Source organism: Carassius auratus, unplaced genomic scaffold (assembly GCF_003368295.1).
Source record: "Carassius auratus strain Wakin unplaced genomic scaffold, ASM336829v1 scaf_tig00041663, whole genome shotgun sequence".
NCBI classification, from domain to species: domain Eukaryota; kingdom Metazoa; phylum Chordata; class Actinopteri; order Cypriniformes; family Cyprinidae; genus Carassius; species Carassius auratus.
Genome location: NW_020526665.1, coordinates 84,339 through 100,986, shown reverse-complemented (window position 1 = coordinate 100,986; position 16,648 = coordinate 84,339). Strand labels below are relative to the sequence as shown.

Genomic DNA, 16,648 nt, shown 5'->3' with positions numbered 1-16,648 from the left:
ATATTGGGATGTCTACCTAACTGTGAAATGCTCTATGGACATGTGTAAAAATTCTGAGTGTTTTGAAACAGGAAGACACACCGGAAGTATCGCAAAGGAGGCCCTTTTGACAGGTCACGTGGCAGCAGGAGAAGTATCCAGGAGCTGAAAGGAAGAAGGGAAAGAACCTCGTTGTTAGTAACGGTGTGAGTACCTTATACCATCGTACAGCAGCATAATCATCTAGATTGAACATCTGCTGAGCCTTTTTGTGAGTTTGTGGCATAGGTATGTGAGCGGCCCCACCTTGGAGGAGGATTGTGGTGAGCCGGGACCAGTGAGCGAGAGAAACGTTGGGGTGTTGTGCGGCGAGTTTAAAATCTGAATATTCGTTGCATCAGTGTTCTCCACGATTTCCAGGACGAGTCTTTGGTCAGACGGAGTTTTTGACCCTAAATTTTCTGGCTTGCAGGGCGACTGTCCAGGACCTCTCCTTTCCTGGACATAACAGATAATGGTAAGTATTGAGAGTTTGAATGCACGATGGTTACCTGCTGCTACTCGTGGCAAACTCCGAGGCGGCCCAGCGGGTTGGACTCCCGGTCGTCCAGGATGCTGGTGGAGCTGCACAATGGCTGCCGGGATCCGACTGAAAACCGTACTTGGTAAGTGTACGGGCGGGGGGGGTCTCCGCGGCTTCTGTTATCCTGAGTGCCGGGTCGACATGCAGGTAGACGCTTCAAAGGGGAACCCGCTAGATCTGCACAAGAACATACAGGTAAGTTATAACAGGACTGGCTTTAGCTTTGGGATAAGGTAAGTACATCAAATGTAACTGGGCTTCACTTGGGCATACAGGCGATTGTACAACACAAATATGCTGGCTTTAGCTTTGGGCATAAGGTAAGTACATCAAAGGTAACTGGGGCTTTCACTTAGGCATACAGGCGGAGTGTACAACACAATATGCTGGCTTTAGCTTTGGGAAATACTTACGGTTAATATACAGGGAAACAGGAATGATGTTAACTCACAGACCTTTGAGGAAATAGACGTCAGGTGTTCTTTTTCTGAGGCTTCAACCAACTGCTGATAGAGATGCGGATCGAAAGCTGCTGGGTGCATTGGGCCGAAATCTGAATATTCGTTGCATCAGTGTCTCCACGATTTCCAGGACGAGTCTTTGGTCAGACGGAGTTTTGACCCTAAATTCACTAAGAGTGTGTGGAGTGCAGTGGGTGAGTCTTTGTCCTTCGCTGTGAGTGTATACACTTGAAAATCTCAGTGTTGTGCTGTGTTTGTGTCGTCAACAACCACCTTTCAGGCCCGATGAAATCCTGCGAAGGAAGTGAGTACTGAGGCGGGTGAAGAAAATATCTCTAATTAATGCCATCGATGACATCCTGACCCTTCTTCCCCACGTGACGGTGGCGGGAAACAATTTCAAGTAAGAACAGTGTGGATATAGTGGGAAGTATTAACGGTGAGGAGTTGGCTGCTGTAGGAGGAAATCAGCTGTGTGTGTATTATTACCTGCTGTGGAGTTCTTCAAAGGTGCGCCCCTGTCTAGATCTCTTGCCCTGTCGGTTGGAAGTAAGAAGAGGGAAGCGTTCGACCCACCCAGTGTAGCACACCCCGGGTGAAACAACTTACCCGTGTGTGACACCAGCGGAGGCCGTGTTCGGCCCAATGCAGCAGCAGCTTTCGATCCGCATCTGTATCAGCAGTTGGTTGAAGCCTCAGAAAAGGAACACCTGACGTCTATTTCCTCAAAGGTCTGTGAGTTACATCACTTCCTGTTTCCCTGTATATTAACCGTAAGTTATTTCCCAAAGCTAAAGCCAGCATATTGTGTTGTACACTCGCCTGTATGCCTAAGTGAAGCCCCAGTTACCTTTGATGTACTTACCTTATGCCCAAAGCTAAAGCCAGCATATTGTGTTGCACACTCGCCTGTATGCCCAAGTGAAGCCCCAGTTACATTTGATGTACTTACCTTATGCCCAAAGCTAAAGCCAGTCCTGTTATACTTACCTGTATGTTCTTGTGCAGATCTAGCGGGTCCCTTTGAAGCGTCTACCTGCATGTCGACCCGGCACTCAGGATACAGAAGCCGCAGAGACCCCCCCCCCCGCCCGTACACTTACCAGTACGGTTTCAGTCGGATCCCGGCAGCCATTGTGCAGCTCCACCAGCATCTGGACGACCGGGAGTCTAACCCGCTGGGCCGCCTCGGAGTTTGCCACGAGTAGCAGCAGGTAACCATCGTGCATTCAAACTCTCAATACTTACCACTTGTATCTGTTATGTCCAGGAAAGGAGAGGGTCCTGGACAGTCGCCCCGCAAGCCAGAACAAAGGGGCACTTGTGAATAAGCTGATTGTCGTCACATAGCCAGAAGGAAAGAGGAGTGAAGGACTTACCTGAGATCTCCCGCGACGGAGTCTAAGAGACTCGAGACTTTTACTCTCCAATTGGAGAGTTGGATTTTAGCCTCCCTTCCCCCCTTCCCCATACCCTTTTTTTTAGTAATTTAATAAAGTTTGTTTTAATATTTACTTACCGTCTCTCGTGTGTCTGGTCATTGGGGTGTTCTTGGGACCTCCTCGAGGTGGAAACTAGGAAGGGGCGTGACTCACGACATCTGTGGTCCGCTCCGACCTGTGACACCTGCACATCTTCTGTGATGCATCTGAAAGAGCATATGGTTCAGTATCATATCAACGCACAGAAGACAAGAATGGTCATATGCACATTTCATTCATGTTGGCTCGTTCACATGTAGCACCCAGGAAACAAATGTCCATTACACTGCTTGAACTGACTTCAGCACTTACTGGGGTGCAGATAGCCAAAGTCCTCCAAAGGGAGCTCACAGTCACCATCAGGCTAAGTCATCCTCTGGTCAGATTGTACCACGGTCCTTCACTGGCTGCTGTCTGACTCCTGCAGGTATAAGGTCCTATAAGGTCCTGAAATTCAGTCCTTCACAGACATCAATTCCTGGAGATATGTGGATTCACTAAATAATGCAGCAGATGACATAGCCCATGGAAAATCCTTAAAGGAGTTTAAACAGTTATGTCGCTTGGCTAATGGACTAGACGTCTTGCATCTATCAGAAGCCTCCTGGCCAACCATGTCGGCAGCTAACCCTGAACCAGATACTGAATTAAAGAAATCCACACTCTGCCTGCACCAATATACAGGTCTTGATGTCAAACTCCCAGATGCACCTGAGTATTATATATGGAGGGACTTGGTAAAGGCCAAAGTGGCGAACCTACGTGGGGCGGCTCAGCCTAGAGTCCTGCACGGGTTCGGGTACATGTATATATACATGATAAATATACACAGTACACACAAATTATTCAAACAAAAACTTTTATTTGGATGCGATTAATCATGATTAATCATTTGACAGCACTAATTAAAACAATTTAAAATGTACTTTTTTTGTGAAATATTTAATTTTCATTGTATTTAAGCAAACTTTTTTAACAAGGCATAGGCTATTTTTATTTGGTGTCATATGTGAGATACAGTACATGCAAAGCTTTAATTTTCTCACATTAGCATGAACAATATTAAAAACTCACCCTAGTAAAGGAATAGCAGAGAGAATAACGTGTGTTAAGTTTAGGGCACTGGTAAAAAACAAAACAAAAAAAAAAAAAAAAAAAAAAGGACTCAAGTGAGAAAATAAGGTAAAAAGAGAGAGGAAAACAAACATGCCTGCTAAGAAAAATCTTTTGAAAAAACAAACAAAAAAAAAAAACACCACTTTGCAGTAAAACATTCAGCAAACAGAAAAAGTAAGCGAGAGAGAAAGAGAGACTGAGACATATTGATTGGTTTGGGTCAGATGGAGTCTGTATTTGCCTCATTCCAGTGATTTAATGGCCATAGAGATCAAAGAACTGATTGTGTGCTCTTGCTTCTGTGTAAAATGAGCGAAAGAAGACTAAGTCCATCCTTGAAGCGAGGAGACAAGATGCACAAGGGGCCTGTTAAGAGGACACCCACCGGGGCCAGGAGCCTTCAGGGTCACGGAGGCCAGGACGAGCGGATGTCAACCAGCTGACAAAGACATCCAGTGATGCTATTTTAATTACCCGTACGAAAAGAGGGTGACCTGTCTGACCAGACAGTAATCGAAATGACCCTAAAGCAGATCAAATCTAGAGCAAAGACCTGATGCTGCAGTCCAACAGAGAGCTGAAAGCCATGATTGACTATCCATCTGAGTATATTTGTGTCTGAGAGCTTCTGCATGATCTTGAGTCTGTCTGATGGCAATGTTTTCTTAGACACCAAATATCCAGTTTTAAAAAATACAGCTTCAAATTTTAAAGATAATGAACAAATTTGGAACACCACATTCAATATTCTAAAATTCAATGCACATAAATTCAGATCTTACAGAAAGTAGGTCAGAGGTAATCCACAGGAAAGAGTAGGTCCCTGAAAAGTCAAATTAAGCATTTTTGCCAATTAGTAGTTCAGCTTATAAGTGGTTCTTAAACATTTATATTTCTAGTTATATACTTAGGCCTAGTGAGACAATAGGTCTTCGCAGGCCCGCTGTCAGGCAGAACCGGGTTCACCCAAAAACCAATGATAATTAAGTAGATAAAAATTGTAATCACTTACCAGCCCATATATATATAATAAACAAACAAAAGAAAAAAAACTACACCCCAAGAACAAAGAAAAAAAAGTATATGGCTGGTAAGTGATTAAAATGTTTAATCTAATTAATTACATGATCTAATAAATCACACATCTAATTTGGAGAAATTACTCTGAAAAGATCATTTTGAGTATTTTTTTTTTTTTGCAAAGCGTCAGACAATCAAACAGAGATTACAAAAAGTAGGTTCAGAAAGAAATATTTTATTTGATAATTTTTTTTACATAAACACAAGCACCGGGAGAGCACGTCATTCACTTCCGAAGTCATTCACTTGTCCGAAGCATGGCAGGGAGCTAGAGGACGCAGTGTCTCGTTCCCTACTCAGAGAACTATGGTTACATTCGTAACCGGAGACAGTTCCCTTTTGAGGGGACTTCGAACTGTGTTTTCTAGGGGTCGCTTGGGGGAACAGTATACCCACGCCGCCATGTTGAGGGGAGTGCAGGCCAGAATCATGGCGAGCACTAAGTACCAACTCTACCATTTCCATGGGAGTTGCCCCTGGGACGTTTAGACGGCTGTCTGTGACAGTACCCCTTACGGCCAAAAGGCCTAAGCTACATACCCAATTTAATTGTTAAGGTCTCGGCCCAGGGTAGAGCTGAAGGCTTGGAATCAGGAAAGATTCCTTTAAAAGGATACGGCTAAGAACCTTGCATTTTCTACCAAGTCTTGCCTGTCACAAAGGGGCTACCGCTAGCGTATGCATAAGCTTGCTGAAAGAGCTGTCTCAACAGTTCTGTAGTAGCAACATAGATAGGTATCCGAGGATACATAGGTGGAGTGGCGCCCAAGATGAACGGGTCTTTTACCAACTCAAGAAAGGGCATGAAGCAACTGCGCGAAGCCCTCACCATATAGGATTTTAGAAAGAACGCAGAGCACTAGTGTGCGAACTTACCACAGTGTGGATTTCAGAAAGTGAGCTCATTTACTCACCCATCCTCCTGCGCTGGAGCCCTGCTCAAGGGGCGCCTCCTTTTAGTCTGGACCATCAGTAGGGTGGTTGCTATGAACATAGAACCATAAAAAAAAAAAACATTATAGGTCCAGCATAGGAACCTGTTATGCGAGAGGTTTCCACCTAACCTCGATCAGGTGGAGAGCTGGTGGTTACAGGGGAATTAGGAAGGGGAGAATAAAAGCAGAAGTTAACCCTCTGAAGTTGATTAACGCGTATACGCGTTATGAGGCTATTTTTTTTATTATTTTTTATAATTAGACTTAGACTCCAGAGGGTTAAAAATCCCCAAAGGGAACGAGTAGATTCCTCGGTATCACTCTGATTCGGACAAGAACGCTGCCTCATTTAGATCACACCCCTTAGGTTCTGCTTACCACCTCGTGAGCCACGATTCCTCTAACCCCTGCCCTCAGGTGGGGGAGGAGCGTGAGTTGACACAGACCTGGACCTTCGTGGAACGAAAGATCTGAAAGCAGCAGAGCGCACCTTCGTATCCCCGAACTACTCAAATCACTGTCTTAATGAGTTCAGATGTTCAGAAGGCGAAACCTAAGCATCAAGAAGAAAGCCTTTTCTTTCCTCCCGATCTTTGCCAGGTTCATCCACAGATGTCTCTCTGCTGCCACCATGGCCGCCTTAGTCCCACCCATGGTGGATGTGGCCTACTTGGTAGCAAGGAGAGAGATCCGTGGTGCAGCGCAGCTCAATTACCTGATCAGAAAAAAGGACCCTGCCTCTAGCTGGAGGGCCATGGTCAAAAAGATAATTTACGCTCAATAGCCTCTACAGCTCTACATATGTAGGGCCAGGAGAATTGAGAAGGCTCAGCCTCAGCTTGTTCACCATCCTCAAATATCTCCTGCTTTTCCTGGGTAAAAACCCAGCAAAGCACTAACCTCAGTATCAGAAAGTGTTAAAGATAAAACATCATCCTCCCGAGGCTCTCTCTCTCGTCCACCATCATTACGAGTGTGAAAAGGAAAATCCCTCTTTAAACCATTCAGACAGATCCACCTGTATTCTCACAAGCTCACTCTCCTCCGTGCCTCAGCAGCGACAGGTCCTGAACCACGGGAAGCAGATGGCTGCTTTTTTTTTTTTCAGAAAAGAGACGAACCAGAGCGGAGCTTTTTCTATTGAAAAAACTTTCACAATGCAAGCAGATTGCCTCCTCAAAGACATCACGTGCGTGCTCTTCAACCAAACAAATGACTAAATGATTGCGTGTCATCGGGTGTCAAATAACACAGACACGGATGCACACATTGTCTAAACGCTTGCTAGTTGTCGCCATGGTAAACAGAGAAAGATCGCTCTTACCGGTTTCTTTCAGTGCCGGTAGTGACGTCGGAGGCTGTCGCCGGCAAACAAGTTGGTGTTTTTTCAATGTATGCTTCAGACATGGGTCACGACGAGGTGTTCCCCAAAGCGACCCCTAGAGGACGCAGTTTGAAGTTCCCTCGAAAGGGAACAGCTTTGACTTGCCTAGTATGGAAAAAATACTATGGATGTGAAATGGTTGAAACCTGCTTGTTTGCAAACATTCTTCTAGGTCGTTTTTGACCCCTCCCCTTTCTGCAGCCACCTACTCTCGCCTACATTTCAGGCGAGGCAAGGCGCATCTCAAACAAACCTTGTTTCTATAGAATGACTGCAGGAGAGCTGATGACGACACAGCAATGATTGGCCAGATCACTATCACGTGTGTTTCGGGCTTTATTCAACATTTTCAGTCCCAATAATGGCAACAAATCTGTGTTTTTAGCACGCTAAAAGATTTTTTACTTTAGTCCCACTGTTGTATTGAGTCCAGTTTAACACTGATAAAAGCATATATAACTCCACTGTATTAGTATTTAAATATTATATGATTATGTTGAACTTTATTCTTAAAAAATATGGCTCTGTATTAAAGGGAAAGTTAACCCAAAAATCAAAATGATTTCATTAATAACTCAACCTAATGTTGTTCCGAACCTGTGAGACCTCCGTTTATCTTCAGAACACAATTTAAGATATTTTAGATTAAGTCCGAGAACTCTCAGTCCCTCCTTTGAAACTGTGTGCATGGTTTACTGTCCATGTCCAGAAAGGTAAGAAAAACATCAAAGTAGTCCATGTGACATCAGAGGGTCAGTTAGAATTTGTTGAAGCATCGAAAATACATTTTGGTCCAAAAATAGCAAAAATCCAGTTCGCGAATGAATCATTCGATGTAACCAGATCTTTTTGAACCAGTTCACCAATCGAACTGAATCATTTTAAACAGTTCGCATCTCCAATACGAATTAATCCACAAATGACTTAAGCTGTTAACTTAAGTCAAGAACCGTTTCTGTCAGACACATCCGATTCGACAACCGAGGAGATGATGATACTGCGCATGTGTGATTCATCATGAAGCAGACCGACACACAGAGCATCTGAACTGAACTGATTCTTTTGGTGACTGATTCTGAACTGATTCTGTGCTAATGTTATGAGTGCAAAAGAACTGGTGAACCGTTTTCTTCAACTGGTTAATTGAATCAAACTGTCCGAAAGAAGTACTGGTGATCCGAAAACTGATGCAACTGGTTCTTGACTCGTGAACGACTCAATGTTTTGTTCATTATCTGGCTCGGCTCGGTTTTCATCTTCAGTTCTCTCTTCATAGCAGTTCAGTCAGTGTACTGTTTGAGTAAATGAATTACTCTGGGATATTGGTTTGTTTGAACTCAGAGGGAGTGTCAGACACATTAAACAAGTTAACAGCTTAAGTCATTTGTGGATTAATGCATATTGAAGACGCGAACCGTTTAAAATAATTCAGTTCGATTTGGTGAACTGGTTCAAAAGGATCTGATTACATCGAATGATTCGTTCACGAACCGGATACAATAGCCCTCTCGAACCTCTCACAATAGGCACGGAAGAGAAGACAATGGTGAATAAAGTCATAGTTTTTTGCTATTTTTGGACCAAAATGTATTTTCGATGCTTCAAAAAATTCTAACTGACCCTCTGATGTCACATGGACTACTTTGATGATGTTTTTCTTACCTTTCTGGACATGGACAGTAGACCGTACACACAGTTTCAATGGAGGAACTGAGAGCTCTCGGACTAAATCTAAAATATCTTAAACTGTGTTCTGAAGATAAATGGAGGTCTTACAGGTTTGGAACGACATGAGGGTGAGTTATTAATGACATAATTTAGATTTTTGGGTGAACTAACCCTTTGAGCTAAAATGTTTTCTGTTGCTCATGAAAACCTTTCTAAAATGTCTGTGTATTTTACAAACATTGCATTTAATTTATTTCATCTGTGATAAAGTATCCAAACACCACGTGAGTGTCACCAAACGGGTGCAGAAAGTGTCCGGCTTGATATGTCTATTTTCAACTCCGCCCATGACTGCAAGCTACGGCTCTTGTTGATCGTTCTCGCGGTACTTTATTGTTATACACCGATTGGTCTGTGCAGCGCCACTTCAAAGCCAACACGACTATGTCCAGTGGTTCAACGCGACAAATGGTTCACCAAATTCATTCAAAACGTGGACTAAGAAATGAAATGCCGCTGTGGGTTGCTCAGAGTTCTGCTTTGTCTTTATCTTCTGGTTGCCAAAATTGAGCAGAACAGACAACATTGTGTCTAAAATAACATGATATTAACAACTTAATGTACTGTTGAATAAGATGAGTATCACATTTGCACTTGTGTGATGATCTTGCACTTAGCCTACAGCTCGTGTGATATTTCATAACTATGTGATGTAATTATGAGACAGAATCTCAAATGGGTGTTATGCCCCATATCTTGAATTTTAGGGATATTCTAGGCTCCATCATGCAGAAGTTGTTGTCCTGCCTCATATTAGTCATTAATAGACTGTATTTAATGGCAGATGATCCAGAAAAGTGTGGTGCAGGGCAAGTGCGTGAAATGTATTAATAATTGTTGCTGATAATAAATGCTGAATTCATTTTCCAGCAGGATTTGTCACCTTCCCACACTGCCAAAAGCACCAGAAGTTTGTTAAATGACCATGGTGTTGGTGTTCTTGACTGGCTAGCAAACTCACCAGACCTGAAGTCCATAGAAAATCTGTGGGCTATTGTCAAGAGGAAGATGAGAAACAAGAGACCAAACAATTCAGATGAACTGAAAGCCATTGTCAAAGAAACTTAGGCTTCCAGACCACCTCAGCAGTGCCACAAACTGATCACCTCCATGCCACACTGAATTGAGGCAGTAATTTAAGCAAAACCTACCAAGTATTGAGTACATGTACAGTAAATGAACATACTTTCCAGAAGGCCAACAATTCACTAAATGTGTTTTTTAATTTTTTTTAAAGTATGTATTTTCTGCACCATGAGGCACACTGTATTATAAGGCGAATGCTATACAGTCTACGAAAAAAAAAAGGTAACGGAAGCAAAACAGTGAGTTTAGTTGAAATTTATTCTACTATTTGACAATACACTCACATTATTTTTTAATCAAACTTCTCCCACAAATCCATCAAAGTCCTCTTCTTCTGTGTCTGAATTGAACAGCTGGGCAACAGCTTATGAACAGCTTTTGCCATCAAACATGCCGGGTTCCCTCTCATCATGGTTTATCGTTGCCAGCGTATGTAATGTATGTACACTAGAGCTGTAATTGGGCCATAAAAGTTAGGCCCAACAGGACACGAGCCCGACAGGTTTCAGCCCGAGCCCGACAAGTACATTATTCAAATGACACAGCTCTTTTGCCTTTTATCAAGAATGAGTCATTTATACATGTTTTAACATAATTTAGTACAAACATTATTTATTTAATACACAAGTTTCACAATTTGAGTTGAATTACTGAAATAAATTAACTTTTCCACAACATTCTAAATCATTAAGAAGCACTTGTATATATGTACTGTATGGATTCTTATGGGGATGGAAATGGAGTGGATATGTTTGCGTGTATGAAGACCAGCGTGCTAATGGCGTGCGTATGCACCCACATCGTAAGTGCTGTGCTAACCAACAGGGACAGGTCATTCTGTCACAGGCCTATTTTTTTTTTTTTTCATTGTGACTACACAAAGATTGATCTTACACATCTTTTAATAATTTTTTTAACATTTCACATACATTAGAAGAAGGTCGGGGTCCAAACAAAATTTCATGAATTTTCTTGAAGAGACTTAGCCTACTGCACCAGTCTGGAGAAGACTGTAAACAAGACTTGTACAATTTTCCACAAAAACACAGTTGTTGATTACTGAATAAATGTTTTGCACACTCTTATACATTAATGTTGTATATTTTGTTCTGGATAATTAAAAATACGAAGAAGCGGCACGCACTGCTTGGTCTGTGCACGCTGCATGAAGTCAAATACACCTAGTACCACAACATGACCACTGTACCACCTGACCACTGCAGATTCATTCACTCTTAATTAGGCTACCTTAATTATTATGACATAGCCTTCCGTGAACGCAGCATTCAGCTCGTCCAAGCCCAATCAAACACACCTGAACAAGCTAATCAAGGCATTTCACATTACTAGAATAAGGTGAGTTTGATCAGGGTTAGACTTGACCTGATTTCCTTGGATCTTTAAAACCCCATTTTCCAGTGATACTGCACTAACACATATTTGTTTTAGTTTTGTGTGTGTTGTTGTCCTCTATTCCTGACGCATCAATTCAGTACATTTCCTGGCTGAGATTATTGCGAGATCGTAGGTCAGGAGGATGACTGCTCGAGTGCGTTTCTCGTTGATTGCCGTTTTATCATGTCTGTTCGGATACTTGAGCATAACTCACGCTATTCAAAGACGAGCCACAGGTGAGTAGATTTGTTGACTTCACTAAACAGCCAGAGGAAATGCAGAAACAAAACCGCGTTTCCACTGCTGGAACTTTACCCAGGAACTAGGGACTTTGGGCTGCTACTATGTGTTTCTACTGCAGGAACCAGGATCTAAATAAAGTTCAGGGTAAACCATAGACCCCTCAGAAAGACCCTGCTGGCGTGGTACTCGTTTTTCAATGTTGTGGGCCATTCAAAGGTCTAGAACTTCTGGGGGTGGGATTTTTGGCGCTGATTGGTTGAGTTCAAGCAGCTTTTTTTTTTTTTTTTTTTCTCAACCACTTATTTTGGGTAACTTTCCGAAAATTACTGATCGTGTCATGAAATTATGATGTTTTAAGTATTTCAGGCCTATTTAAAAATGCTTTGCTGATTTCGGGGATTGTCAGCTCCACGTGATCCATCGGAGCTCCGTGCTCATGTTACCAGTGACCGCAGTCTCATTGGTAACCCTTTCCCTGAACTACATTTCTGCGGTTATTTAAATTAAAACGAAAGCTGGTGTTGATAATGTCATCTTGTACATGTAGAGAGAGTAAAGTCTCAGTAGCCAAGGCGAGTGGACCGGTATAAAGTATGCTACTTTTTGCAAAATTATTGAATTTGCTTCGTCCTGTCCGTGGGAGATCACTCTTTCGAATCGAACTCGTAAAGTCTGAACTACTAAGGAAGCAAGTCTGAAATTTGCGTAGTTCATATTGAGAAATGTGCACAGACCTACAACACCAAACTATTTGCCTAATCTCCTGGTACTTTTGACTGCAGTGCAAACGCAGAAAGCAACAGGTCTGGAGGGGAAAGTTCCGGGTTATTTCGGCGGAAATGCGGCATTGGTTTCATTATTATTATTATTATTATTATTATAATATTTTTTTTTTTTTTTTTTCGGAACTAACGGTTTCTGAATTAGTAGTAGGTTTTAAAAACTTTTTGACTTGAAACTGACATAACTAAAATTATTTCGGTTTGAGACCCATTGAGAAATCCCTGATTTACAAATGTGGCACTAATGATCCTCTTGAATCCTCTAGTGGGTGGTTTCTGTCCAGTGACACTGACTGTTGTGCCATCCCGTCGAGGATGTTCTTCTGATGAAGAATGCCCTGGAGGACACAAATGCTGTCAATTTGACTGCGGGCCTGTTTGTGTACTACCGGTTTCCTGTGAGTTTGTTACTGATGATAATGGACCCTAAGGGTCCACACACAAGAGTAATGAGTTGAATTCAATGTAAGTTTGAGCAGAAACTTTGCCTTCTGCTGTCCTCTAAAGTAGGTTTGAATTAATAATTTGGGGTAGTTTTAAACACAAGGTGTCTTCTACAAAATGAAGTGGAGTAATACTTGGAATTTAATTTACTTTGTAGGTAATATTTGCTATTCAAGCTTTGAGTGCTGTATATTGATGTGGCATGTAGTCCATATGCACAAACTAAAGCTGACCATTTGTCCACACAGTGAAGCCAGGTCAATGTCCCCTACCGGAGATGATTCCACAGCGTGCTGAAGGCTGTCTCCGTGATAGCCAGTGTCCTGCCACACAGAAATGTTGCCCGGTCACTGGTGGCTTTGCATGCAGTGAACCACGTGGTCAGGGCCAGGGAAGCGGCCAGGGAAGCGGCAAGGGCCAGGGTAGTGGCCAAGGCCAGGGTCAGGGAAGCGGCCAAGGCAAGGGCCAGGGAAGCGGCCAAGGCAAGGGCCAGGGAAGCGGCCAGGGTCAGGGAAGCGGCCAGGGCAATGGTCAGGGAAGCGGCCAGGGCCAGGGTCAAGGAAGCGGCCAGGGCCAGGGTAGCGGCCAGGGAAGCGGTCAGGGCCAGGGTAGCGGCCAAGGCAAGGGCCAGGGTCAGGGAAGCGGTCAGGGCCAGGGTAGTGGCCAAGGAAAGGGTCAGGGTCAGGGAAGCGGCAAGGGTGAGGGCCAAGGAAGTGGCCAGGGTAGCGGCCAAGGCAAGGGCCAGGGTCAGGGAAGCGGCCAGGGTCAAGGAAGCGGCCAGGAAAGCGGTCAGGGCCAGGGTAGTGGCCAAGGCAAGGGCCAGGGCCAGGGAAACGGCCAGGGAAGCGGTCAGGGCCAGGGTCAGGGTAGCGGCAAGGGCCAGGGTCAGGGTAGCGGCAAGGGCCAGGGTCAGGGTAGCGGCAAGGGTGAGGGCCAGGGTCAGGGAAGCGGCAAGGGTGAGGGCCAGGGTCAGGGAAGCGGCAAGGGTGAGGGCCAGGGTCAGGGAAGCGGCAAGGGTGAGGGCCAGGGTCAGGGAAGCGGCAAGGGTGAGGGCCAGGGTCAGGGAAGCGGCAAGGGTGAGGGCCAGGGTCAGGGAAGCGGCAAGGGTGAGGGCCAGGGTCAGGGAAGCGGCAAGGGTGAGGGCCAGGGTCAGGGTAGCGGCAAGGGCCAGGGTCAGGGTAGCGGCAAGGGCCAGGGTCAGGGTAGCGGCAAGGGCCAGGGTCAGGGTAGCGGCAAGGGTGAGGGCCAGGGTAGCGGCAAGGGCCAGGGTCAGGGTAGCGGCAAGGGTGAGGGCCAGGGTCAGGGAAGCGGTAAGGGTGAGGGCCAGGGTCAGGGAAGCGGCCAGGGTCAGGGAAGCGGCAAGGGTGAGGGCCAGGGAAGCGGTCAGGGCCAAGGAAGCGGCAAGGGTGAGGGCCAGGGAAGCGGTCAGGGCCAAGGTAGTGGCCAAGGTAAGTGCCAGGGTCAGGGAAGCGGCCAGGGCCATGGTCAGGGAAGCGGTCAGGGCCAGGGTCAAGGAAGTGGTCAGGGCCAGGGTAGTGGCCAAGGCAAGGGTCAGGGCCAGGGAGGCGGCCAGGGTCAAGGAAGCGGTCAGGGCCAGGGTAGCGGCCAGGGTCAAGGAAGCGGTCAGGGCCAGGGTAGCGGCCAAGGCAAGGGCCAGGGTCAGGGAAGCGGCCAGGGTCAGGGCCATGGTCAGGGTAGCGGCAAGGGTGAGGGCCAGGGTAGCGGCAAGGGTGAGGGCCAGGGTCAGGGTAGCGGCAAGGGTGAGGGCCAGGGTCAGGGAAGCGGCAAGGGTGAGGGCCAGGGTCAAGGAAGCGGCAAGGGTGAGGGCCAGGGAAGCGGTCAGGGCCAGGGTAGTGGCCAAGGTAAGGGTCAGGGAAGCGGCCATGGTCAGGGAAGTGGTCAGGGCCAGGGAAGTGGCCAGGGAGGCGGCCAAGGCAAGGGCCAGGGAAGCGGCCAGGGTCAAGGAAGTGGTCAGGGCCAGGGTAGCGGCAAGGGCCAGGGAAGTGGCAAGGGAAGTGGCAAGGGAAGCGGCCAGGGTCAAGGAAGCGGCAAGGGTGAGGGCCAGGGAAGCGGTCAGGGCCAGGGTAGTGGCCAAGGTAAGGGCCAGGGTCAGGGAAGCGACCAGGGTCAAGGTAGTGGCCAAGGCAAGGGTCAGGGCCAGGGAGGCGGCCAAGGCAAGGGCCAGGGAAGCGGCCAGGGTCAAGGAAGTGGTCAGGGCCAGGGTAGCGGCAAGGGCCAGGGAAGTGGCAAGGGAAGCGGCCAGGGTCAAGGAAAGGGAAGCGGCCAGGGTCAAGGAAGCGGCAAGGGTGAGGGCCAGGGAAGCGGTCAGGGCCAGGGTAGTGGCCAAGGTAAGGGCCAGGGTCAGGGAAGCGGCCAGGGTCAAGGAAGTGGTCCGGGCCAGGGTAGTGGCCAAGGCAAGGGTCAGGGCCAGGGAAGTGGCCAGGGAAGCGGCCAGGGTCAAGGAAGCGGTCAGGGCCAGGGTAGCGGCCAAGGCAAGGGCCAGGGAAGTGGCAAGGGAAGCGGTCAGGGCCAAGGAAGTGGCAAGGGCCAGGGAAGCGGTCAGGGCCAGGGTAGCGGCCAAGGCAAGGGCCAGGGAAGTGGAAAGGGAAGCGGTCAAGGCCAAGGAAGTGGAAAGGGTCAGGGCCAGGGAAGCGGTCACGACCATTGCCAGTGCCAAGGCAGCGGCCAGTGCCAGAGTTGTGATTGTGGAGGTGGTTGCGGATGTGGTCATGGTGGGGCGTGTAACTGTTGAAATGGTCAAGGGAATTTTGCGGGGAAACTTACTGGCGCTCTTCTCAGTTTGGTGCTTTTATTCTTATGGAATGTTTTCCCTGTTTGTTCATGGTTTACAAAGACTTGTCCATCCTCAAATAAAAAAATAATTGCTTGATTTTGAGGTGTTTTGGGATCATTTGGTTGTATTCTTGCATAACTGCTCTCTGGCATCAGTGCTTAAACTTTCTTCCCCCAACCCCCCCCCCCCCAAGACCTTGGGCTTGCTCTTCATTGCTTAAACACACCTGCCGGATATGATTACTATAGCTGGATTGAGTTGGTGAGAGAATTGCGCTTGTTTAAGAGGGGATCCGATATGTATCAATCGTAGAAACCTTGATCTGCAACACTGCTATTGGCTGTTCACCATGGCCAAAGAGTGCGCTCAGTTTTTCAACGCAGCAGAGCAAGAATTATTACTGGAAGGGTATGTGGAGTTTGAAAATTAAAATGTCAGGAAAGACTTCAAAGTGTGCAAAAGCCAGGAGAAAGGGCTGGTAAAAAGTAGCAGACAAATTAAATGCGTAAGTGTTCAATGTTCTGGTTATCACTTATAGTGTATATGTTCTTAACTTGATTTAATAATTGCTTGCCGTCAGAGCCAGCTCAGGACACAACAGAACATGGGAACAAGTAAAAGTGAAGTACAAGAATATTCTTCAAACTGGTGATCCTTTCTTATCGGTTACCAAAAACATTTCAAGTGTTTGTCAGTTTATAATCCACAATCAAGAAAAAGGCGGCGCAGGAAAAAAAATAGGTGGTCCTGCATCCACCTTATACCCCAGCAGAAGAGCTGGCCCTTGGGGCTAAATGAGAACTGACCCATTGTACAGGGCATCAATGGGGGCAGCTCTTCCTTAATAAAGCCAGGGACCAGTAACAGCAACACCTTAATTACAGGTAAATGAGTTTTAAATCATTTTGCTACACTGTAAATTTTGCTGCGTTTAAGTGTCTATAATCCAAATGACTGGTACAGTCATTTCAACAGACTTGTGAAAACTGCACAACTTAATGTAAAAATATTTTGCAATGTTATTGATCCCCATTTCTCCTTGGTGTATTGGAATTCCATTTGAGTTCTCTTGTGTAGTTTTACATAATACGCAAACCCTTTTACCTGTTCCCAAGAAAGTGGTGGATGAAATGTGTGCAGTAAGTAGACATTTCTAA

The 16,648-nt window shown here is 45.9% G+C and overlaps 1 protein-coding gene across 1 annotated transcript; it reads left to right on the top strand.

The window, feature by feature from the left end:
• The first annotated feature begins 11,229 nt into the window (after nt 1-11,229).
• On the top strand, nt 11,230-15,582 carry LOC113085477 (cell wall protein IFF6-like). Its single transcript, XM_026255148.1, has 7 exons — nt 11,230-11,464; nt 12,520-12,651; nt 12,946-13,137; nt 13,318-13,532; nt 14,199-14,271; nt 14,644-14,708; nt 15,141-15,582. Exons 1-7 carry the CDS (start codon nt 11,371-11,373, stop codon nt 15,447-15,449), a joined length of 1,080 nt encoding a protein of 359 aa, XP_026110933.1. The 5' UTR covers nt 11,230-11,370; the 3' UTR covers nt 15,450-15,582.
• The last annotated feature ends 1,066 nt before the right edge of the window (nt 15,583-16,648 follow it).

Coding starts and splice junctions, on each gene's coding strand:
- LOC113085477 (XM_026255148.1), top strand. CDS start 11,371: ATGACTGCTCGAGTGCGTTTCTCGTTGATTGCCGTTTTATCATGTCTG. Junction 13,138..13,317: donor GGGTAGTGGCCAAGGCCAGG/GTCAGGGAAGCG, acceptor GTAGCGGCCAAG/GCAAGGGCCAGGGTCAGGGA. Junction 13,533..14,198: donor AGGGCCAGGGCCAGGGAAAC/GGCCAGGGAAGC, acceptor GGAAGCGGTCAG/GGCCAGGGTCAAGGAAGTGG.